General features: G+C 32.5%; 1 protein-coding gene across 1 annotated transcript in view; it reads right to left on the reverse strand.

The window, feature by feature from the left end:
- Positions 1-25,601, reverse strand: part of LOC127720587 (PR domain zinc finger protein 12-like) — a 449,743-nt gene extending 424,142 nt beyond the window's left edge. The window contains exons 1-2 of the mRNA XM_052227259.1: positions 25,423-25,601; positions 19,039-19,106 (exon numbers count right to left, since the gene is read on the reverse strand). Coding sequence (XP_052083219.1) covers positions 19,039-19,106; positions 25,423-25,471 — 117 coding nt within the window. The 5' untranslated portion in view covers positions 25,472-25,601. The remainder of the gene's footprint in view (positions 1-19,038; positions 19,107-25,422) is intronic.
- Between the last annotated feature and the right edge of the window lie 235 nt (positions 25,602-25,836).

A 25,836-nucleotide genomic window follows, 5' to 3' on the forward strand; every position in this document is an offset into this window, starting at 1 on the left:
GGGACAGGAACAAAAATGCGGCGGGTTAAACATGTTTTGTAAGATCTCAACCCTCCCCCTATACCTCTAGCCAATGTAGAATAATGAAACCATAGCAATACGCACAGTAAAACTCAGTTTAAAAGAAGTCCGATTCCGAATATTAAGTCACGGATTTCGTTACGATAAATTATGTAAAACTTTTACTAAATTCTTTCATAGATACAAAGATTTGATTAGTAAATTTGGCTGTACCTGTAGAAAACTGATTATAAAACTGTATTTCATATCCTAAATTTTACGGTAATATTGTACTTAAAGCGCGGAAATCATTATGTGATCCGTGTCAACTCATCGAACTTTTAAACAAACTTATTAGTAAAGGTTATCTTACCAATGTTGTAATTAGATCTTTGAATACAGTTTACATTGGCACTAATATCGATTTTGTCATCAGCAAATTAAAACATAACTAAATTTGTATTCTTTTCAAACACACACCCGCGTTCATTTTGATTTATAAAGAGGTTTACTCCTAACTAGCCTACTGCCTGTCGATACATTTATTTTTGGCATTGCACAAGTCATGTCTTCTTTGACTGTCCATGACGTTAAAATACTACATCCCTGGGATGTGTTTTAGTTGATTTTAGTCTCTGATGCATGATTTTTTATTATTAATTGTTTTTGGCTTTTAACTAGCTGTCAGTAACTACGAGTACTCTCAAATCGTACTTTCTTGTTTATGACCTGTTGATATTAATTGTAATGCTTTTTTGTTATTTAATGCTATTCAGGGTTATATCTGGTCTATATACCAGCTTTGATAAGTGTTTGGTTTTACTATAAATTTTTATTTCTTCGTGCTATGAACATCAAAATAATTTTTTTTTTGAAATATTTCCCTTCTCTATTTGAACTGTACACGTATACCTAACAACAAAATTATTTATTTACCTGTGTTTAAACATGTTTTAAAGTAATTGCAAATGGCTGATATTTTTGTTCAAGTATATTGTTTTTCTTAAATTGGTTAACATTTCACAGCGGTATAACATGTTACTTTAATTATTCTTCCCTTAGTTTATTTTTTTTTTTGTATTTGCATTGTATCATAAATCAAGTTTATTTGTTCAGTGTATGTTCCCTGGTGTTAATATGTCTTTTGATTGAGTTAAGCCATTTCAATTGATATTTTATAGTGTGTTTTTCTATGTTGTGATGTTACACTATTATTTCAAATAAGGGTGAAGGTTTAATACCATTAAAACGTTTAAACCCGCTGCAATTGTTTGCACCTGTCCTAAGTCAGGAATCTGATGTTCAGTAGTTGTCGTTTGTTGATGTGGTTTCTCGTTTCTAGTTTTTTATGTAGATTAGACCGTTGGTTTTCCCGTTTGAATGGTTTTATACTAGTAATTTTGGGGGACCTTTATAGTTTGCTGCTCGGTGTGAGCCAAGGCTACGTGTTGAAGACCGTACTTTGACCTGTAATGGTTTACTTTTATAAATTTTGACTTGGATGGAGAGTTGTCTCATTGGCACTCATACCACATCTTCTTATATCTATTAGCACATCCAAGAAGCTAAGGGTTAAATTGCAGGTCACATTGAATACGGAATACGGAATCATATGATGTTGAATTATATATTATTAACTGACAAGCCAATAATAAAACAGCGATTTTTTAACTTGTTTTTACAAAATAGGACAAAACTGTATTTCAAAATTCTACTTTATTAATGTTTGAAACAAAACAAAAGAGGGGAATACAATTGCATTTGAATTTGATGGTAAAAATGCGTATAAAGATATAACAATATAAACAGTTTGAAAGTATCCAGAAACAACATTACCGCACACCGACTCTACCATTAAATGTCGCATTGGCATCCAACTTTTTCCACTGTCCTTGTTGGACAAATGCAACAGTGAATGGGGATGGGAATTGGGTAACCCATTTGACGATTAACGATTGTTTTAAATACCTTTAACGATAAATATTTTATTGTATTTGACGTATACGGTAACTGAAAATTACGATTTAGAAAATGAAAATTGAAAACCTCATGTGATGTTTACCGTACTTACGTACAACTTATCATTCTTATATAGTAACATACCATTTCTTCCATCCAATTGCATTTAAGTTGTCCTTTTTTGTCTCATTATGGCAATTAGCTTAGAAATTATTCCAGTAATGAAATGGAAAGCATACCTTAAAAATTATCAACCCACTAAGTTATTATCTGATTAAGATTACTTCTTTCACTTTGCTCTGTTAAATTTGCTTTTCGCTCGTTTAAGCTTTACACGAATGACAAGCAAATCTTACGGGGCAAAGTGAAAAAAAATACTTTTATCAGATTGTACTTATAAAATCGACATCAAGAATTGGCTAATCCTAATAGTGTCTCCTTTTCTGGCCTTTATATGTACATTTTACTCTTCAACATATCAACTGTTTTCCATTTGGTTTTTGTACTATTTTTGTGATGTTTCTTAACATTTACTTCTTGATATGACTTTAGGAATCGTTTCAATGTCAGTGCATGTATTACGTGAAATGCGCCCTATGTTGTCCCACCTGGTGTCTCTGCTTTTTGATTTTATGCGATGTATTGATCTGTTCTGTTCATAAACTTATGTTACATCTGGTGTGGGTATTCTCCTTCATAAAAAGATGTACTGTTCAGTATTTCAGATTATTCCTGTTATCATATTATTGGCTTTCGACCACCAGTGTTAACAAAATCCGCATGGAGCGTGGCAGAACAATAACAAAACATGTAGGCTTTCTATCGTATGATGAAGATATCTCAATTATTCCATTTTTGGATGAGTGTATTTGCCATATGTTACTGTGTAGCTTAATTACTCAGGAGTTGACTCAACATTTCTTATAAGCCATACTTTATTGACATCATTATGGTATCTATTCTACTAAATAAGTGATATCGAAGCGCATTGATTAACACCAAATGAAACGAAAATTTACGTTAGAATACAAATCTCGCCATTAAATGTTATATGTCTCGAAACAACACTGGAAAGCTTCAGTTGCGGCTGTAAATTCCGTGATTTACCTTACCAAATGCTAAAATGACAGTATTTTCTATCAAAATATAGCATGTTAAACGTATTGATCAGCTGCAAATACGCTGTGGAAACTTATCAACAATTGTCAACCATAATGTCCATCCTCATTGCACACCCATGTTTTTTTTTCATATCAACGTGTTTGAATTTTTCTGTGGCTTTGAAATATTGTCCTAGATGAAGATAGTAGCCTACAAAACGAAAGTTTTATAAAAATTACCAAGGAAATTGATAAGTGATTAACATGTTTTTGTAAAAGTTATTTTTAAAAAAATGGTGTAATGTTAAAATTAGATAAAAATCTCTGGACTCTATTATTGTTTTGTGGGTTACTGCTTATTGAGCATCTAACATTAACATCTACACAGTAGTATGTAAATACAATATGACCAACATCAGCGTTCAAAAACATGAACTGAAAATGGATCTTTGACAAGGAAACAGGTCTTGCTAAAACACGTATAAACCTGCTGTGATACTAAAACAGATGGAATCAATCTGTAAATCACAAAGTGAACAAGTAGGGATCATTTTGTTTATGAAACAACTAGCACAAACTTTTCATATTTTGTACGTTTAAAGATAAAGGTTAAGTTAATCCATTTTAAGTACGTACTTCTTTATTAAATAAAGTGCACAATTCAAATATTGGATATATATTCAATCACGTGCCTACTGTTGAGCTGTTCTAAAAATTCATACTATTTTGCTATGAAATAGTAAGATATAAAATAAATTTCTTTTTTTTTTTCATTTAGTTTGGTTGATACCCTTAACTTGGGAAAATACAATAATGAATAAGAACATTGTTTTAAACGCGTCTGGCGTACAAAGTTTTAATCCTGGCATCTATAATGAGTTTATTACTACACATTGTTTGTTTGCGTCTTTGTTAGATTAATATGTATGTTTAATTTTGTTAGGATTTTTTATTCAGTTGTGTTGTATGTCTGAAATGTATGTTTACACAGTTTTGGCTGCTGGATCCCTATTATTGTCACATTAACATATTATGTCTGTTTGGGTTGCTTACCCAATTTTGTCATTTTAACAGAAGTGGGAGGTTTAGCTTAGCTATAAAAGTAGGTTTAACCCACCATTTCCTTCGGAAATGTCTGTACCAGGTCAGGAATATGGCAGCTGTTTTTTCACTCGTTTCGTTGATTGATAGCGTTTGATTTTGTCAATTTTTATGGATCCTTTTTGAGTTTGCCTTGGAGTTCAGTATTTTTGTTGTCCTTTTATAAAAGGTAAAGATCGTCATACCTTTTGAGTATAGTTTCTGAGGGATTCATTTAAAAAGAGTTCAGGACCTAAGATTTACACTACTTCCTATCCCTGATTGCATAAATTTGTCTCTCGACAATTCTTTTTGGATCAAATGTAGTACAAAAATTACCCTTAAGTCGACACTTAATGAGTCATCTTGATATTGCTGCAAGTCGAAGAGGTACAAGAGCACCATCATTACTGATAACTTATCGGTAATAGTTTTAAGCAGCAGCAATGATTGTTCCAAATACAGATGTTATTTTAAATATATAACTGAAGATTTTTGTTTTTTGTATAATCATCTTATATCCTTTATTTAATTAAATAACGGAGAAGTTTAGATTACACTTTCAAACACAGAGATGTGTAATTGGTGCAAATAAATGTTTGGATAAAAGCCATTTTTTTAACTTGTTTACAGGGTGGCAGTTATGTGAACCTAACGATAATGACCAACGCCATTGAAGTGCCTTTGATAAATAACACAGTATTTACCTTCACAACCTTTACAGTCAGTTAGATTTGTGCATGGGTTCTCATTACATTTTCTGTAACGACAAACTTGATAACTGCCATCATTAAAGCAATATTTGTCAAACGTGCCTTCTTTACCTGGTGGTCTGATAAAAGGTGTCTGGTAGAAGAATTTATAGCAATACGTGTACAGTTGATGAACATTTTCTATAAAATAAACCATTATTTACAACTTCATTTATAGTTAAGACATGTTCCACAACAATGCTCCCTCTCTATAGTCCGAAAAAAAAATGTTCTTCCCTACCGATAAAACATATACAAATAAAAAATTAACCGATGATCTGTGGTCAGAATTTCCATGCCACAACTCGTGTATTCCAAGACAACCATATATATATTGATGATGTGGTACTTATTTTGTTGAAGATATATATCGTATTGTATTGATTTATCCTGCATATAGAACACTTAAAAATATGTGACTTTTGCTGATAACCAACTATAAAAATAATTTGTTTACTACAGCCTGCGACAAAAGGTTTAACTACGAAACTCATAGTTTAATTGCAACATATACAGAAAGAGTAAGGCTAACTATAGCAATACAATTCCTGATAATGAATGGGAACATCTCTTGAATGGTAAAAGCATTTAGTAAAATTTAAAAATATGCAGTGCATAAATAACAATTCAGAAACCCACAAACAGACAGCCCTGAATCAAAATGGGTATAAACTGTGTAACGACAGAAACTCGACTTTTAATTGTAGCGAACAAAAGACACACATCAATAATAAAATTTAACAAGATTTATTATACACAGGTTTACAAGAAGTATTACACAAGTTTACAAGAAGTATTACACAAATAGTAATGTCAACTTAACTGTCAAAATATGAGTCCAATCTTTTCTTTATCCGGAAATCTTCTCGGAATCCACAGAGAATATCACGTCCAATAGGTCACAATCTAGTATAATGCAGTTTGTTAATAAAAAGTGTCAATCCAACTTCTGAGAAGGTTGATGTCTATCGATGTCCAAGTCTATGTCTATGTCTAACTTAAGGGTCTGCATTTGAATACTTGTAACGGAACGTTCTAGATAACTGTAGATTTGAATTACGCATCTTTTGTTATGATCATTCTTGAAACGTTATGTAAGTGAAATAGAAAGTTCTAATCATTCCATGAGTATCCATGATTGTTCTAGTGATTTTTAAACTGCATAATTGTAACACAATGTGTATTATTTTGTACACAATGTAAACAAATATATAATGTTAACATTCTTAGACCACACAAAACAAATTAGGTCAACTAAATAAATATGATAGTTACAATATCATAACACCTCCCCCCTTAAAAAAAGTTTGAGTTTTTAGTATATACAAAGTGTTTTAATAAATTCTAGATAAAGCATGTTTTACAATAACATCATATTCCTGTAGCAATGAACTCCACCTAGTCAACCTCTGGTTCTTGTTTCTCATTTTACGTATGAAGGTGAGAGGATTATGATCAGTATAAACAAGAATAGGATGCACAGTGGGATTTAAATATACATCAAAATGTTGAAGTGCAAACAACAGTGCAAAACACTCTTTTTCAATAGTCGAATAATTTTTCTGATGTTTATCTAATTTCTTAGAAAAATATGATATAGGTTTCTCAACATTATCATCTGTCTCTTGATATAAATCAGCTCCAATTCCTACATCGCTTGCATCAACGGCAAGTTTAAATTGTTTTTCAAAGTCTGGAGTGACCAGAACTGGACTATTAATTAAAAGTGATTTGCTATTTTCAAAAGCGTTTTGAAAATTTTCACTCAAGATAAATTTAGAATCTTTCCGTAAAAGATGAGTCAATGGTTGAACAACAGTAGCAAAATTTGAACAGAATATCCAGTAAAATCCAATCATGCCTAAATATCTCATAAGTTGTTTTTTATTTGTAGGAGTAGGAAATTTGGTAATTGCATCCACTGTAGCCGTAATGGGTTTCACCTGACCTTGGCCAGCTGTACGCCCTAAATAATCAACAGTGGCCTGACAAAATTCACTTTTACCAAGATTAACAGTCAAATTTGATTGTGACAATCTATCAAAAGTATCATACAAATATGTTAAATATTCCTCCCAGCTATCACTACATACAATAAGATCATTAATATAAGCATAACAACAGTCTAAATCTTTTATAACATTATTGATCATTCTTTGAAATGTAGCTGGAGCACTTTTCATGCCAAACGGCATTACAGTATATTGAAATAAGCCATCTGGTGTGACAAAAGCTGATATTTCACGAAATCTCTGTGTCAATGGAACTTGCCAGTAACCTTTCAACAAATCAAATTTGCTCACAAACTTTGCTTGACCAATGTTGTCAATACAATCGTCTATCCTTGGAATCGGATAGGAATCAGATTTTGAAACTGAATTTACTTTATGAAATCAGTTACGAAACGAAAGGTTTTATCTGGTTTGGGCACAAGAAGACAAGGAGAGCTCCATTCACTGTTACTCGGCTCAATAATATCATTGTCAAGCATATATTTAATTTCTTGTCTCATAAATTCAAGTTTGAGTGTATTGAGCCGGTAAGGATGTTGCTAAATTGGAGAAGCATCGCCTACATCAACATCATGACAAACAGCAGTGGTTTTGTTTGGCACATCTGGAAAAAGATTTTTAAAGAAAATACTAAAGCTTTTTTTTTCTCTACGATCAAAAGACAGATGTGCAAGTTTTGAATCTAAATTTGACAAAATTTCTGATTTTTTCAATCTAACTGTCTCTTCCATAGTTTTAGAACTAAAAGGTGGTTCAGTTATATCTGGTTTGTCACGATTGTTCTCCAATTTAACCATGGCTAAAGTGGCAACTGGATTACTCTCACATTCATTAGTACGCTCAAAATATGGTTTTAACATATTAATATGACACACTCTATTTTGATTGCGCCGACCTGGAGTTTTTACAATATAATTCAAATCATTGATTTTACTCTCTATTGTATAAGGACCACAATATTTATCCTGTAAAGGATGTCCAGGGACTGGCAAAAATATAAGTACCTTATCACCAGGCTCAAAAACTCTGTCCCTGGCAGCTTTATCATACCATATTTTCATCTTGTTCTGTACAGGTTTTAAGTTTTTCTGAGCAATTTGACAAGCAGTATACAATTTTTCTTTAAATCTAGATACATAGTCTCAAAGATTCAAGTCAGTGTATTCAGCAAGCCATTTTTCCTTAATCAAAGTTAACGGTCTCCTTACAGTATGGCCAAATACCAACTCAAAGGGACTAAAACCAAGGGATTCTTGAACAGCCTCTCGGACCGCAAAAAGTAGAAAGTGAACTCCATTATCCCAGTCTCTGTCAAATTGAAGACAAAAAAGTTCTAATTATGTTCTTCAATGTTTGATGAAAACGTTCTAAGGCACCTTGAGATTCTGAATGATAAGCATTTGATCTATACTGAGCAATCCCTAACTGGTACACGACTTGCTGAAATAAACCTGACATGAAGTTTAAACCCTGGTCGGACTGTATAGACTTCGGAAGTCCTACCAGCGTGAAAAAATTGATAAGAGCTTGGACAATAGTTGGTGTCTTGATGTTCCTTAGCGGAATAGCCTCAGGAAAGCGAGTGGATGTACACATGATCGTCAATAAATATGCATTTCCAGTCTTGGTCTTTGGTAAAGGTCCAACGCAATCAATGAGTACTCGGCTGAAAGGTTCTTCAAAGGCTTGAATAGGCAGAAGTGGTGCTGGTGGTATTTTCTGGTTAGGCTTACCAACAACCTGGCATATATGGCATGATTTGCAGTATTCTGCGACATCATTTCTAAGTCTTGGCCAGTAGAAATGCTGCAAGATCTTAAGGCAAGTCTTCCTTATACCTAAGTGTCCAGCCAAGGGGGTGTCCAATAATTTCTTGCCTATAAACTTTAGGCACCACCACTTGGTATACCACTCTCCATTCCTTCTCTGATGTAGCATCAGGGGGCCTCCACTTCCTCATTAAAATGCCGTCTTGATGGTAATAGAATCCACTTTGTCTGCTTCCTCCTGTGGTTGAGCCCTCTTGCGGAGCTGAAGAGCCTCAGGGACTTTATTTTGTTCTTCGACAAATTTCCTTTGGTCTAATGAATGGCTGTTTACGTCTGGCCATGGCATAATTACATTCTTGTTAATACTAGGTGGTCTTATGAGGGCCTTTCCTGAGATACCAGGACCTTCAATGTCGGCTAGGAAAGTGTCAGAAAGGACCATGTAATCAAACTGGTCTACTTGCAAATCCTCATTTTGTTGTTTTCTAGCCATTGTCCTAGTAACAACACAAACTGGATACAGTTCAGCATCATCTTCAGGTGATTCAACATCCACCACCCGTTCACTGGTAACAATTGGTTCAGCAACCACTTTGTTCCTAGCTAGATCATTTCCTAGCAATAATCAACAGGGAGATTAGGACGAACACCCACAACAACTGGTCCAGTTATCAAATCTGACTTCAGATAAATACTATGGAGGGGAACATCTATACAACCTAACTCCACACCTTGTAACAAAACGGAGGCACCAACAGAAGTCTCCTCGGAAAAAGGCAACACACCTTCTAACAATAAAGACTGAGAAGCTCTAGTGTCCCGTAAAATCTTAATAGGCTGAGGAGTAGTATTATCAACAATAGAAACAAACCCATCAGACATAAAGGGTTTATAATCCTCCATGTAATCACAACAAGAGTGCACACACTGAAATGTCTCGCCTTCTTTACTAACCATTGATTTTATGTTGATAGTCCTAAATATAAAGCTTTACTACAAGTAACACATAAACTTAACATGATCCAAGAAAATGAGGTCAAGGTCAGATAATCCAAACGAGAAATACATGTACACCTTACAATCATTCAATAAACCAAACATAGTTGACCTATTGCTTATAGTATCTAAGAAACAAACTTAACCAAGAAAACTAAATATTGACCAATGAACCATGAAAATGAGGTCAAGGTCAGATGATACCTGCCAGACAGACATATACACCTTACAATCCTTCCATACAACAAATATAGTTGATCTATTGCTTATAGTTGAAGAAAAACAGACCAAAACACAAAAACTAAACACTGAGAAATGAACCGTGGAAATGAGGTCAAGGTCAAATAAAACCTGCGAGACTGACATGTACATCATAAAATATTTCCATACACCAAATATAGTTGACCTATTGCATATAGTATTAGAAAAAAAGACCAAAACTCAAAAACTTAACTTTGACCACTGAACCATGAAAATGAGGTCAAGGTCAGATGACACCTACCAGTTGGACATGTACACCTTACAATCATTCCATATACCAAATATAGTAGCCCTACTGCTTATAGTATCTGATATATGGACTTGACCACGAAAACTTAACCTTGTTCACTGATCCATGAAATGAGGTCGAGGACAAATGAAAATTGTCTGACGGGCATGAAGACCTTGCAAGGTACGCACATACTAAATATAGTTATCCTATTACTCATAATAAGAAAGAAATTAACATTACAAAAAATGTTTACTTTTTTTTCAAGTAGTCACTGAACCATGAAAATGAGGTCAAGGACAATGGACATATGACAGACGGAAACTTCGTAACATAAGGCATCTATATACAAAGTATGAAGCATCCAGGTCTTCTAGCTTCTAAAATATAAAGCTTTTAAGAAGTTAGCTAACGCCGCCGCCGCCGCCGCCGCCGCCGCCGGATCACTATCCCTATGTCGAGCTTTCTGCGACAAAAGTCGCAGGCTCGACAAAAACTGGACTTAAAAGCCTGGCTCGCAGGACATTCCAACGTATTGATAACACGGGGTGTCGTACAAGCACTGGTCTTGGGCTTATTATCTCTTTCATTCTTCTTTTGGAGTCTAAAACAATCAGCCATCAAATGACCATTCTACTTTCAATAAGCACAAGTCAGTGACTTCTTCTCAAAAGTATCAAATTTTGGACTAGACATATTATAACTAGACTGATTCTTATACTGTGCAACAGGCTAACTATCAGTACGCCCAGTGCTTTGTAATTTCCACTCGAAGTATTAATATTTTGACCATTGAAACTTCTTTTATGTGAAAGGGTATAATTATCTGAAATAACAGCTGCATCATGTAATGTCTCAACAGTTTTGTCGTCTAAATGTGTTTTTAAGTCTAAATGAACACATTGTTTGAACTCTTCTAATAACATCAATTGTCTTATGTTATCAAAATTGTTATCTGTTTTCTTTGACGTAAGCCATTTGTCAAATAGATCTTCTTTTTCCCTAGCAAGTTCAACATAGGTTTGTGAATCAAACTTTTTATAAGATCTAAATTTCTGTCTATATGCTTCTGGTACTGGTTCATAAGGTTTCAAAACTTCCTGTTTTACCGTGTCATAATCAGAACTTCGTTCGGATGAAAGTGCTGAGTAAATTTCAGCTGCCTTGCCCTCAAAAACACTTTGCAGCATCGTAGTCCAATAAGGCTTTGGCCATTTCAAATTATGAGCAATTTTCTCAAATTGTGGAAAATATTTATCAACTGTTTTTTCACAAAATCTGGGAACCAAACGTATATTTTTTGCTGCATCAAAATGTTCTGATTTCGACTGGACTTTAGTGTTGCTTTCTTCTTTGACCATTTCAATTTTCATTTTCTCCATCTCTAGGCTTTCCCTCATTTCAAGTTCTGCCTGTTTTAATTTAAATTCGTCTTGTTTTAATTTAAATTCATCTTCTTTTTCTTTTTTCTCCATCGCTATTAACCTTTCTTCTTTTTCCAGTTGTTTTAATTCAACTTTTTTTCTAATTGTTTTAATTTAAACTCATGTTCTAATTCAATCTGTTTTAATTTGATAGCATCAACATTTTCGAACTTCAGTTCAAGAGCCTTTTCACCTAAAATGTTTGCGTCAACTAATTTGTCTATTACCAATTTTTTTATAATTTGTTTTTTATCATAGATACTCTAAAGTCTAATTTCAGATGTTTAGCAAGCAACACTAATTCCTCTTTCTTTAAATTATCAAACACCTTCAGGTCTGGCGTTTTCAAAAATTTACCGGCATCAAATGCCATTTCGTAGAATTTTGTTGGCTAGTTCTAATAAAAATACTGAACAAATTTTTAATAAGATATTTTCGTTATCCCGGACACGAGCCCCCAATTTCTGTTATGACAGAAATTCGACTTTTAATTGTAGCCAACAAAAGATACAAATCAATAATAAAATTTAACAAGATTTATTATACACAAGTTTACAAGAAGTATAACACAAATAGTAATGTCAACTTAACTGTCAAAATAAGAGTCCAATCTTTTATCTTTTCTTTTATCCGGAAATCTTCTCAGAATCCACAGAGAATATTACGTCCAATAGGTCACAATCTAGTAAAATGTAGTTTGTAAATAAAAAGTATCAATCCAACTGCTTAGAATGTTGATGTTTATCGATGTCCAAGTCTATGTCTATGTCTAACTTAAGGGTCTGCATTTGAATACTTGTAACGGAACGTTCTAGATAACGGTAGATTTGAATTACTCATCTTTTGTTATGATCATTCTGGAAACGTTATGTAAGTGAAATAGAAAGTTCTAATCATTCCATGAGTATCCATGATGGTTCTAGTGATTTCTAAACTGCATAGTTGTAACACAATGTGTATTATTTTGTACACAATGTAAACAAATATATAATGTAAACATTCTTAGACCACACAAAACAAATTAGGTCAACTAAATAAATATGATAGTTACAATATCATTACAACTGTTATATCTATTATACCAAAAGTATTAACCTTGTAATCAGCTAAATGGACCCTATAAATAATGTTCGCGTAAACTGTGACTGTATCAATCATGAGTTGAATTCCTTGCAAGATCGGTTACATTTGTATCTCTATCTTTAGAAAAACATTTTGATCCATAAATATATTGATATAGATACATGTAAAAGTAAATGTAGAATATTCGTCAAAGAAATGACAATCCAACAACACAAAAACCTTGAAAATATGAAGAGGTCAATAAGCAATAAACAAATGTGTTCACGAAATGTTAAGCTCCAAATTGTTTGAATTATGTCTGAGTAAACTCAACATAAACAAAGATCTGAAAAGCACATCAAATTCCCCTAAAAAATCGAAAACATTACGATGTAACTAAAGAGAAATTTACTTTGACAGGCACATAAACTGGTATTTGTGGTCAGTTGTGGTTTACAGATTTCTTAAAACACCAACCTACTAGCTTTAAATCTCGATCAGAAAAAGAGGGAGTTTTACAAAGAAATACGTGCAAGATTAATCAGCCAACTTCCATTATACCGGTATATCAGGCATAAATCAAAAACAACAATAAATGCTACCATATAAAATAAAAGTCGCAGTTAATAGAACGTCTTACATCTGATGGTATAAAAATGCATAGAGATTGTTTACTAATATATTCAATATCAAAACTACTAGACGCTATGAATACCAACAATTTCAACAAATAAATAATTATAATGCTGATCAATAATTAAGGAAAAATTTTCATACACGTATTTGATTTTATAACTAATATTACCGTAAAGGTGAGTGTGCAAATTCCTGCAAGTGGAATCATATTTCCACAATAATTCCCTATACTGTAATGGAATTTAGAAAATTCTACAGATTTTTGATTTTTAGGGTTGGAACATAAGATAATGATTAAAACTTTACTGTTAAGTGAACAAAGCTTTTTTTTATCAATTTTTTTTCTTGCATTACCTACCCGTTATTGAGTTTTCAATAACATATCTAATATTTTCCTCATTAAACCGTTCTTGATAATCTTCCGGTTTTCTCTGTAACCCCATGTCTTCCCAATAATCAGGTCCATACCAAACAAACAACTCTGTTCCTGCCGTTATACATTCGTACGTAACGTAAAAAATTTCGTTGTTTAATTGTGAGACATACAAATTTTCCTTTGTTTCCTTCCGTTCTTGGACAATTTACATATCGTAACCAATTTGAATTGTTTTTGAAGTAACCGTCAACATAATACTTAACAGAATCATCGTCACCGTAAACATTCCATGCATAGGACCAGTTATCAACGGTTTCTGTAATTTCTCCACCATATGGACCAAATCTGGTACCCTTAGGAAACGATCTCTCAGCAAATACGCCATAACCGGCTTCAGAGATTCCAGATGGTCGAATCGACAAGCCAGCAGGTAGCGTAGCCAACGGCCGATTGTCATTAGTGAGGTTTGTCTGTTAAAACAAACAAAAATTTTTTGTGTCAAACGTAGCAGCAATTTTACATTGATCTAGACTTACATATAGGTATACATTTATATCAAATTAATCTCAAAACCCTCTCTGATCCATACTTGATCTCTTGTTATATGAAATTATTTCCGTCCTGTACCATTGATGACGATATTCATGACTTTGGGTAGCATTTGTATATGTATATACATGATTTTTTCTTTTAAAAATGATGCGGGAAATACCAAATGAAAATCAAAATTCATATGTCGAAAAGCAACCGACACAAAAAAAAAATACAAAAACGAAACAAAAATAAAAAATCCATTCACAATTAACACTTCAATATGAGCTAACATATTTAAATATTACATTGTACATATGAGGTGTTATAAATTGTATTTAGTAAGTCCTGTTTTATTTGATTTTCAACATCTTTATGTTTTCAATATCTGGCAACACATATTTGAAGTTGACAATTTACATATATTCAACAAAATTTAAATACTTGAACTTTAAAGAGGACCATTTTTATTGATTTGAAAAAAGTAAAACTCTTTTTTGTTTTTGAACCTGATATCTATGATGAGTTTTTCTATAAACCAACCTATTAACTTATGTTTTTTCATGAACCTTATATGTTTAACTAGTCCTAGAATTTGTATTATGTTATATCACGTTTTTCTAAATAAAACTTACCTCAACATTTTTTACAATAAACATGTCTTTACTGAAGGCGAGTCCTCTCCCATCACATTCTTCACACACTACAATAAGATTATATTTTTGAAATATAGGCTAATAAATAAGGTCTACATCCTGGACATATTTTTGTCATCATCAGGACATCTTTATTAAATTAACGTACTTGATGAGCCAACAAAAACAAACATCTCACAGTTGATTTCACATTTCAAACATCTTTTAAGGCCACTATTCATTTGATCAAGTAATTTCCACAAATTCCAAGGAATTCCAAAGTCAACTAGCTTAATTTGCAATCAAATATAGTTAACCGTTTCTAACGACCTCTTGTTGTCATGAACAGTCTTTTGTATAGAGCTATACTAGTATTTCTCTCTTTGAGTGATGCAGTTTCTTATAAATTAAAAGAGGAGTAAATACTACTTACATGACAAAAGGTACTTCTAATATGCTTTTTGATGAGTATTCGAGAAAAAAGAATTAGTCATTTATTGAATTTTTTAGTTTATTTTCTCCAGTTATTTTCGAACACTTTTGATATACAAGGTATAAAGATCTTCCACGTCGTTAAAATTCGATATCATACTCTGAATATTTAAGTGCGCCTTAACAACGGAATTACTACACCAGTTTTTTCAAGTAAATAAACACGCTGATAAAAAATGAATTCAAAAAGTTTTCACAAATATTACAATAGTAATTTCCCGCCGTATTTAAGATGTTTGCAGGATATTCCATTAAGCAGTAACTTTTTCCCGTTTGGCAGGTTCATAACAACTTTCGTTTCGTTGATTTATAACGATTGATTTTGTCAGTTTTTATGAACTTCCCCTTTATGAACTTACCTTTGAATTCGGTATTTTTGTTTTATATTTTTTCTATAGTTTTTTTTTCTTCAAAATGAACTGATCCAATTAATCATTATCACATCGATTGCAAATAAGTTTCAAATGTTTAATGGCGATTTTATCTTCATTAAACTCGGAACTTTTGGCTATTGCTTCAAAAAAGATTTGCAAAATCTAAAAAAATGCTTTGGGCTATTTATAAGTTTGTTGTTCAATCAACATCAATATTGTATCAGAAGTGTTCCTTGGTCGTCGACTTACTGATTAATTATAGACCATGCTAAGCTTTGATCTCTGTCACTAGGTTTTCCAATGTCCTTAGACATGTCGGCTAGATACTCTTGATATGGGCGAGTTAAAACAATTATTGGAGTTTTTATATGCCTAATACGACTCGTACTCTGTTCCAAGCGGTTGATGGTCACTGATCCATACATTGCGACGTAGAATCATGAAATCATGCAACTCCGATAGGTGATCATTCCAATATGGTCTTCTATGTTTACTGATAGAAAGGGTATACAATATCAGAATAATATTGTGCTATGTCATTTTGATTCGTATCTACTGTTTATATGTTCTGAGAAACATCAAACTCATAATCGGTTACAATACTATAAAATTTGTTCCAAGCAATATGTGTTGAAATGCAAAACAGACTTAGACGAGTAAGTGGGTCGCCTTAATAAAGGGAGAATATAATAGGAAAATGGTTGGAAGAGTTTATAGATATAAGAAGATGTGGTATGAGTGCCAATGAGACAACTTTCCATCCAAGTCAAAATTTATAAAAGTAAACCATTATAGGTCAAAGTACGGTCATCAACACGGAGCCTTGGCTCACACCGAACAGCAAGCTATAAAGGGCCCGTAAAAATATTAGTGTAAAACCATTCAAACGGGAAAACCAACGGTCTAATCTATATAAAAAACAAGAAACGAGAAACACTTATGAACCACATCAACAAACGACAACTACTGAACATCAGATTCCTGACTTAGGACAGGTGCAAACAATTGCAGCGGGTTTAAACGTTTTAATGGTACACAACCTTCACCCTTATTTGAAACAATAGTGTTACATCACAACATAGATAGACACACTATAAAATATCAATTGAAATGGCTTAACTCAATCAAAAGACATATAAACACCAGTGAACATACACTGAACAAATAAATTTGATTTATGATACAATATAAATACACAATAAATAAACTAAGGGAAGAATAATTAAAGTAACATGTTATACCGCTGTGAAGTGTTAAACAATTTAAGAAAAACAGTATGATTGAACAAAAATATCAGTCATTTACAATTACTTTAAACACAGGTAAATGAAAATAATTTTGTTGTTAGGTATACATGTACAGTTCAAATGGAGAAAGGAAATATTTTTACAAAATAATTTTGATGTTCATAGTAGATTAGTCTATAATCACCAAGAATATTTACATTTTTAGGTTTCAAAGGCATGTCATCGCGATCAATTATTATTTATGATCTATAATTGTTGGATAAGAACCATTTTCATAGCTCTTAAAAAGTGTGTATAGATTTGTTTACAGATTTCTTAAAACACCAACCTACTAGCTTTAAATCTCGATCAGAAAAAGAGGGAGTTTTACAAAGAAATACGTGCAAGATTAATCAGCCAACTTCCATTATACCGGTATATCAGGCATAAATCAAAAAACAACAATAAATGCTACCATATAAAATAAAAGTCGCAGTTAATAGAACGTCTTACATCTGATGGTATAAAAATGCATAGAGATTGTTTACTAATATATTCAATATCAAAACTACTAGACGCTATGAATACCAACAATTTCAACAAATAAATAATTATAATGCTGATCAATAATTAAGGAAAAATTTTCATACACGTATTTGATTTTATAACTAATATTACCGTAAAGGTGAGTGTGCAAATTCCTGCAAGTGGAATCATATTTCCACAATAATTCCCTATACTGTAATGGAATTTAGAAAATTCTACAGATTTTTGATTTTTAGGGTTGGAACATAAGATAATGATTAAAACTTTACTGTTAAGTGAACAAAGCTTTTTTTTATCAATTTTTTTTCTTGCATTACCTACCCGTTATTGAGTTTTCAATAACATATCTAATATTTTCCTCATTAAACCGTTCTTGATAATCTTCCGGTTTTCTCTGTAACCCCAGGTCTTCCCAATAATCAGGTCCATACCAAACAAACAACTCTGTTCCTGCCGTTATACATTCGTACGTAACGTAAAAATTTCGTTGTTTAATTGTAAGACATACAAATTTTCCTTTGTTTCCTTCCGTTCTTGGACAATTTACATATCGTAACCAATTTGAATTGTTTTTGAAGTAACCGTCAACATAATACTTAACAGAATCATCGTCACCGTAAACATTCCATGCATAGGACCAGTTATCAACGGTTTCTGTAATTTCTCCACCATATGGACCAAATCTGGTACCCTTAGGAAACGATCTCTCAGCAAATACGCCATAACCGGCTTCAGGGATTCCAGATGGTCGAATCGACAAGCCAGCAGGTATCGTAACCAAGCCGATTGTCATTGGTGAGGTTTGTCTGTTAAAACAAACAAAAATTTCTTGTGTCAAACGTAGCAGCAATTTTACATTGATCTAGACTTACATATAGATATACATTTATATCAAATTAATCTCAAAACCCTCTCTGATCCGTACTTGATCTCTTGTTACATGAAATTATTTCCGTCCTGTACCATTGATGACAATATTCATGACTTTGGGTAGCATTTGTATATGTATATACATGATTTTTTCTTTTAAAAATGATGCGGGAAATACCAAATGAAAATCAAAATTCATATGTCGAAAAACAACCGACACAAAAAAAAAAATACAAAAACGAAACAAAAGTAAAAACTCCATTCACAATAATTAACACTTCAATATGAGCTAACATATATTAAATATTACATTGTACATATGAGGTGTTATAAATTGTATTTAGTAAGTCCTGTTTTATTTCATTTCCCACATCTTTATGTTTTCAATATCTGGCAACACATATTTCGAAGTTGACAATTCACATATATTCACCAAATTTAAATACTTGAACTTTAAAGAGGACCATTTTTATTGATTTGAAAAAAGTAAAACTCCTTTTTGTTTTTAAACCTGATATCTATGATGAGTTTTTCTATAAACCAACCTATTAACATATGTTTTTTCATGAACCTTATATGTTTTGCTAGTCCTAGAATTAGTCGTAAGACTTTCTGGCGAAGTTTACGTGTTCTTTGCTATGAATTTTGCTACATTTGAAAGATACATATCTAATCTGTTTATATAATTTTTTTCTAAAAAAAACTCACCTCCACATTGTTCACAATAAACATGTCTTTACTGAAGGCGAGTCCTCTCACATCACATTCTTCACACACTACAATAAGATTATATTTTGAAATATGGGCTGACATATGGGGTCTACATCCTGAACATATTTTTATCATCACCAGGACATCTTTATAAAATGAACGTACTTGATGAGCCAACAAAAAAAACATCTTACAGTTGATTTTACAGTTCAAACATCTTTTAAGGCCACTATCTATTTGATCAAGTAATTTCCACAAATTCCAAGGAATTCCAAAGTCAATTAGCTTAATTTGCAGTCAAATATGGTTAACCGTTTCAAACGACTTCTTGTTGTCATGAAAAGTCTCTTGTATAGAACTATACTAGTATATCTCTCTTTGAGTGGTGCAGTTTCTTATAGATTAAAAGAGGAGTAAATACTACTAACATGACAAAAGGTACTTCTAATATGCCTTTTGATGAGTATTCGAGAAAAAAGAATTAGTCATTCATTGAATATTTTAGTTTATTTTCTCCAGTTATTTTCGAACACTTTTGATATACAAGGTATAAAGATCTTCCACGTCGTTAAAATTCGATATCATACTCTGAATATTTAAGTGCGCCTTAACAACGGAATTACTACACCAGTTTTTCAAGTAACAGGTGTATAAACACGCTGATAAAAAATGAATTCAAAAAGTTTTCACAAATATTACAATAGTAATTTCCCTCTGTATTTAAGATGTTCGCAGGATATTCCATTAAGCAGTAACTTTTTCTCGCTTGGCAGGTTCATAACAAATTTCGTTCCTTTGATTTATAACGATTGATTTTTGTCAGTTTTTATGAACTTCCCCTTTTTGAATTTACCTACGAGTTCGGTATTTTTGTTATATATTTTTTCTATAGTTTTTTCTTCAAAATGAACTGATCCAATTAATTATTATCACACCGATTGCAAATAAGTTTCAAATGTTTAATGACGATTTTATCTTTATTGTGCTCGGAACTTTTGGCGATTGCTTGCAAAATCTGAACAAATGCTTGGGACTATTTATAAGTTTATTGTTCAATCAACATCAATAATCTATCAGAAGTGTTCCATGGTCGTCGACTTACTGATTAATTATAGACCATGCTAAGCTTTGATCTACGTCGCTAGATTTTCCAATGTCCTTAGACATGTCGGCTACATACTCTTGATATGGGTGAGTTAAAACAATTATTGGAGTTTTTATATGCCTAATACGACTCATACTCTGTTCCAAGCGGTTGATGGTCACTGATCTATACATTGCGACGTAGAATCATGAAATCATGCAACTCTGATAGGTGATCATTTCAATATGGTCTTCAATGTTTACCGATAGAAAGGGTATACAATTTCAGAATAATATTGTGCTATGTCATTTTGATTTGTATCTACTTTTTATATGTTCTAAGAAACATCAAACTCATAATCGGTTACAATACTATTTGATAAAATTTGTTCCAAGCAATATGTGTTGAAATGCAAAACAGACTAAGACGAGTAAGTGAGTCGCCTTAATAAAAGGAGAATATAATAGGAAAATGGTCGGAAAAGTTTATAGATATAAGAAGATGTGGTATGAGTGCCAATGAGACAACTCTCCATCCAAGTCAAAATTTATAAAAGTAAACCATTATAGGTCAAATTACGGTCATCAACACGGAGCCTTGGCTCACACCGAACAGCAAGCTATAAAGGGTCCCAAAAACTACTAGTGTAAAACCATTCAAACGGGAAAACCAACGGTCTAATCTATATAAAAAACGAGAAACGAGAAACACTTATGAACCACATCAACAAACGACAACTACTGAACATCAGATTCCTGACTTAGGACAGGTGCAAACCTTTGCAGCGAGTTAAACGTTTTAATGGTAGACAATCTTCACCCTTATCTGAAACAATAATGTAACATCACAACATAGAAAGACACACTATGAAATATCATTTGAAATGGCTTCACTCAATCAAAGGACATATTAACACCAGTGAACATACACTGAACAAATAAATTTGATCTATGATACAATGTAAATACAAAATAAATAAACTAAGGGAATAATAATTAAAGTAACATGTTATACTGCTGTTAAATGTTAAACAATTTGAGAAAAACAATATGCTTGAACAAAAATATCAGCCATTTGCAATTACTTTAAACACAGGTAAATGAAAATATTTTTGTTGTTAGGTATACGTGTACAGTTCAAATGGAGAAAGGAAATATTTTTACAAAATAAATAATTTTGATGTTCATAGTAGATTAGTCTATAATCACCAAGAATATTTACATTTTTAGGTTTCAAAGGCATGTCGTCGCGATCAATTATTATATATGATCTATAATTGTTGGATAAGAACCATTCTCATAGCTCTTAAAAGGTGTATATAGATTTGTTTACAAAAGTCTGTGTGTTTAATGAAATCAAGGTTAACTCGTCTTAAACTCTTTGCAAAAGTTTGCTGCAATCGCCTTGAACAACACTGACACGTGGTCTTCGAACTGTCGCATTTAGATCACCACAAAACATGGCATTGTCTGTTCGTGCAGTAAATAAACATATTCTTAAAACAATTCATCAGAGAGAGCTGTAGTGTGTAAGTATCCACAAAGGAAGATACTTCCGAACTGAAGCATTTACAGTTCCGATGTGTAGCGCACATCGTTTTCTTCTCTTGAAGAAATTATCTCAGGCTATTATGTGCGACTGAGTCTCTCCTGATTCCACTGATAAAATAATAATCGACTCGATTTCTGGTTCTACCATGAATATTTGGATTTCCCCAATTAACACCATAATGGCGTCATTTGAAACGTAAAAAAGTATTTTCTTGAAGTACGAGGTCTTCCGGTGATTTTTCTGTTCCTTAATTTTTACTTTTGTTAAGTCTTCTTTTAACATGTTCTGACTGAAGCATATCATTTGAGTTTAAAGTCTTGTAACTCACATTTGAAATCAAAGACGTTTGCAATGTGTATCAAAAAGAGAGGCGAAAGATACCAAAGGGACATTCAAACTCATAAGTCGAAAATAAACTGACAACGTCATGGCTAAAAAAGAAAAAGACAAACAGACAAACAGACAAATAGACAACAGTACACAAAACACAACATCGAAAACTAAAGACTGAGCAACACGAAACTCACCAAACAACATGCAATCATCGAATATCATTGCTTATTGTATGCGTATGCACTGATGCACTCAGCTGGCCTTGAAAAGTCGGTTTGGTTTATATTTAAACAATTTTAGGTTCATTAATTTTTGCAGATATTCCCACTATTTGTGCTTAAAACTTAAGAAGGTTCACATTAAATGGGTTTTTTTCATGAACATTAATTGGCTTTTATGGTGCCTGTAAAAGTTTATTGTCACGAGATTTACGGTTTTTTTTTTCGACATTGACTTTTTTTCCTCAGAACAGACACATATTTACTAGATAAGGCTACTACAGTTTCGAGATGTTCATATGCCTGAGCAATGTCCCTTAACTTTTTATTGACAAGATCGACTTTGGCTTTGAGTGTGCCTACACCAGTCAATCTTTGATCTGAAATAATGTTATTATACAACGAATCGTTTTGACATCTTGTCGTAAATCTTTGATTATGGCTTTCAAAGGAGTTATGAACTTGACATGTTGTTGTTGACATTGCTTTAAATCAGCCACTGAATTTGCTATGTCATTGTCTATGCGCGATTATTTTGTAACATCGGCAGTTGAGTTCGATTTCTCATCTTAGCGATTTTCGACACCGTTTAGATGCTCTTTTAACAGGAATTTATTTCAAAGAATTTTTCAATCTCTAATTATGTTTTTGAATACTTTGCAATCTAAGTGTATGATTTGGAGTTACATTATACAATTTTATATGGTTTTCACATATTGTTGTTACAGCTTTGTAAAAATATGTACGATCGTGTACGTATTCCGCCTGTAAGGTGACCATCGTCAAATAACGGTAAAAATGTCAATATGAAGTTCACCACTCTTGGAAAATCATTTGTATTTGAAGTTTTCGTTAATATGGTTAACTTGTGTACCTTAAACTGCGAGCTATACGGACAGCAAATCTCAATGTTTCGTACGTCGTTCAAGTCTTTGTTTAAAGTTGCTTCTTACAAATGAAATTACAATTTTTACAGCCATGAAAAGTTCAGTTCTCTGTATTTTCATTGGTCATTTCCAGTAGTTTCAAAATAAAAGTATCTTTCGGTTGAAACAATCTCGACATTGCAATATATATGTTACAGTGTTGCAATCGTTTGGTCGAGATCACTGTGTGACAGAACACAGGAAATAGTTAGACAAGTGTTGAGACTGGTTAGGGTAAAAGGTGGGACTGTCAATATTGTCACAATTTAATGACGAAACTGGTTGCAAAGCTGCCAATTAATGTTTGCGACACAATTTTTATTATAATGTTCTATTTCTAATTTTGTATTTTCGCCTTCAGCTTACATTGTAAAGTAAATAAATTGAGTATCACTACTCACTTATTCCGATAAACAAAGTCTTGTTTGGTAAAGAAAATAGTACTTGTAAGTTATTTTAAGGCCAACATGTGTATTTGTTTGTGATATGTATGTTTTGTTATGTATATTTATAGTTAACAATGTGTTGACACACAAACTGATATCACTTAAAGTAATCATGTTGTTTTTCATTCATATATTAGTTAGTAAACATGTCATCAGTAACTGTGAGTACTCTCAGATCTATATTTAAGTGTCTTTTTGTTGTGGGGATGTATAAGTACACTGCCACGTCCACTCTGTGTTTTTGTTACATGTATTTTTGTTTTGTATCGATCTGATGACTTAAGCCCTTTTTAAAAGATTTTTATAGTTTGTTCTTATGTTGTACTGTTACACCACGGTCCCAGGATGGGGATAGTTGGCGCGCTTTCAAACTAGTTTAACCCCGCCACATTCTGTATATGCCTGTCCCAGGTCAGGAGCATATAATTCAGTGGTTGTCGTTTGTATTTGTTTTTCGTTCATTATTTTGTACATAAATCAGGCCGTTAATATTCTCGTTTGAATTATTTTACATTAGTCATTTCGGGGCCTTTTATAGCTGACTATGCGGTATGGGTTTTACTCATTGTTGAAGGCCGTACGGTTGTAATTTGGTCTCTTGTGGAGAGTTGTCTCATTAGCAATCATACCACATCTTCTTATTTTTATATGATTTGAAAAGGGAGTTTATATAAGAAAAAAGACGACAAACTTTACCGTTCGATCTGTGTGTACCACTACACATGTCATTAATTCAGTACTTTCCTAGTGAAATTTACTATTAGCTCGTTTTATAGCCATCCAGGTCCCAAGCGTCTGAACCCAATGATAAAGACGACGGAATGATACCATTTAAGAAATACCCAGTCCAACCAACCTTGGAAGTATTATATTGATAATATAATACTCCCATGAACCAACTAAATAGCATAAGATAAATTATTGATATATACTAAAAAGTACAACTACTTACATCATATACATGTAGTTGCTAAACCTACATGATGCTGCATACCAAAATATTGAAATATAGTATACCATAAACGTATATATACCACATATATATATATATATATATATATATATTATATTAATATTAAGATCCATTTTGTTAGATCTGGTGATCAATTTATTTGGCAATCGCCAATGGCAGTCAGCAGGGTTTAAGAACATCAGTTGTTCGACCTGTTAGTCAAATGCGTTTTGTTAAAATAGACTTTTTCACTTTTTTTGGTCTTTTGGAAATTGTTGTTTGTGCTGTATTTAGACCCCTCTACCAAGAAATTTGTTTTACATGCACGCGTATAAAAATTGCGGTTTTTATCCAACGCAATCATAGGTTTGAACGTTGTTTTCAATTTAGACTTTTATATATATATATATATATATATTCTAAAACGTTTTTTGAAACAGTGTACAGAATTATATAACTAAATATATATACAAGTCTAAATTGAAAACAACGTTCAAACTTATGATTACTAAATATATATATACACACTCATGTATATATTCAATATATGCCTGTCCAAAATCAGGAGCCCGTAAATCAGTGGTTGTCGTTGTTTGCTGTTTGTCATTTTTATTTTTCGTTCATTGTTTTGTCATAAATTAGGACGGTTGTTTTTCGTATTTTGTAATGTGGGGGCTTTTATATCGGACGATAGAGCTAGTTTTGCCCATTGTTGAAGGCTGCACGGTGAAATATTGTTGCTTAAATCCGTTCATTTGTGGACTCTGTTTGATATTTGTCTCATTGACCAGTACATCATCATCATCATACCACATCTCATCATTTTTATGTTCATCATAGTTTATCATGTTTTACACACAAATATTCTTACCTGTCGGAGAAGAAATTATATTAAATCCAAATAGGATATACATCAACATTTTGACATTAAATCATTTAAAATCCCTATCAATGCATAATACATGCAGTTTTTCCAACAGCTGTTTTGCGAAAGATGTAGAGCGTTACAGTACTATGTTCTTTGTTTTATCATAATAATATTTTACAAGGAATTGCATTAACTGTCTTTATCATTAATGAACGACGATTTTGTGTGAAAAAAAACATGTTTGTATAAATATTTCAAATAACATATGACACCCTTCTTACCCCACACGCGCAAAAAATTAAAAAATATTTTCATGTCGGGGCCTTTTATATCTGACTTTATTGTATGAGTTTTGAGGAACCCTGAGGGTTCACGCATATTTATTGGTGACTTTTTTTAACATGATAATGTTAATAT

The sequence above is a fragment of the Mytilus californianus genome, unplaced genomic scaffold (assembly GCF_021869535.1).
Source record: "Mytilus californianus isolate M0D057914Y unplaced genomic scaffold, xbMytCali1.0.p SCAF_1, whole genome shotgun sequence".
In the NCBI taxonomy this organism is placed as follows: Eukaryota; Metazoa; Mollusca; class Bivalvia; order Mytilida; family Mytilidae; genus Mytilus; species Mytilus californianus.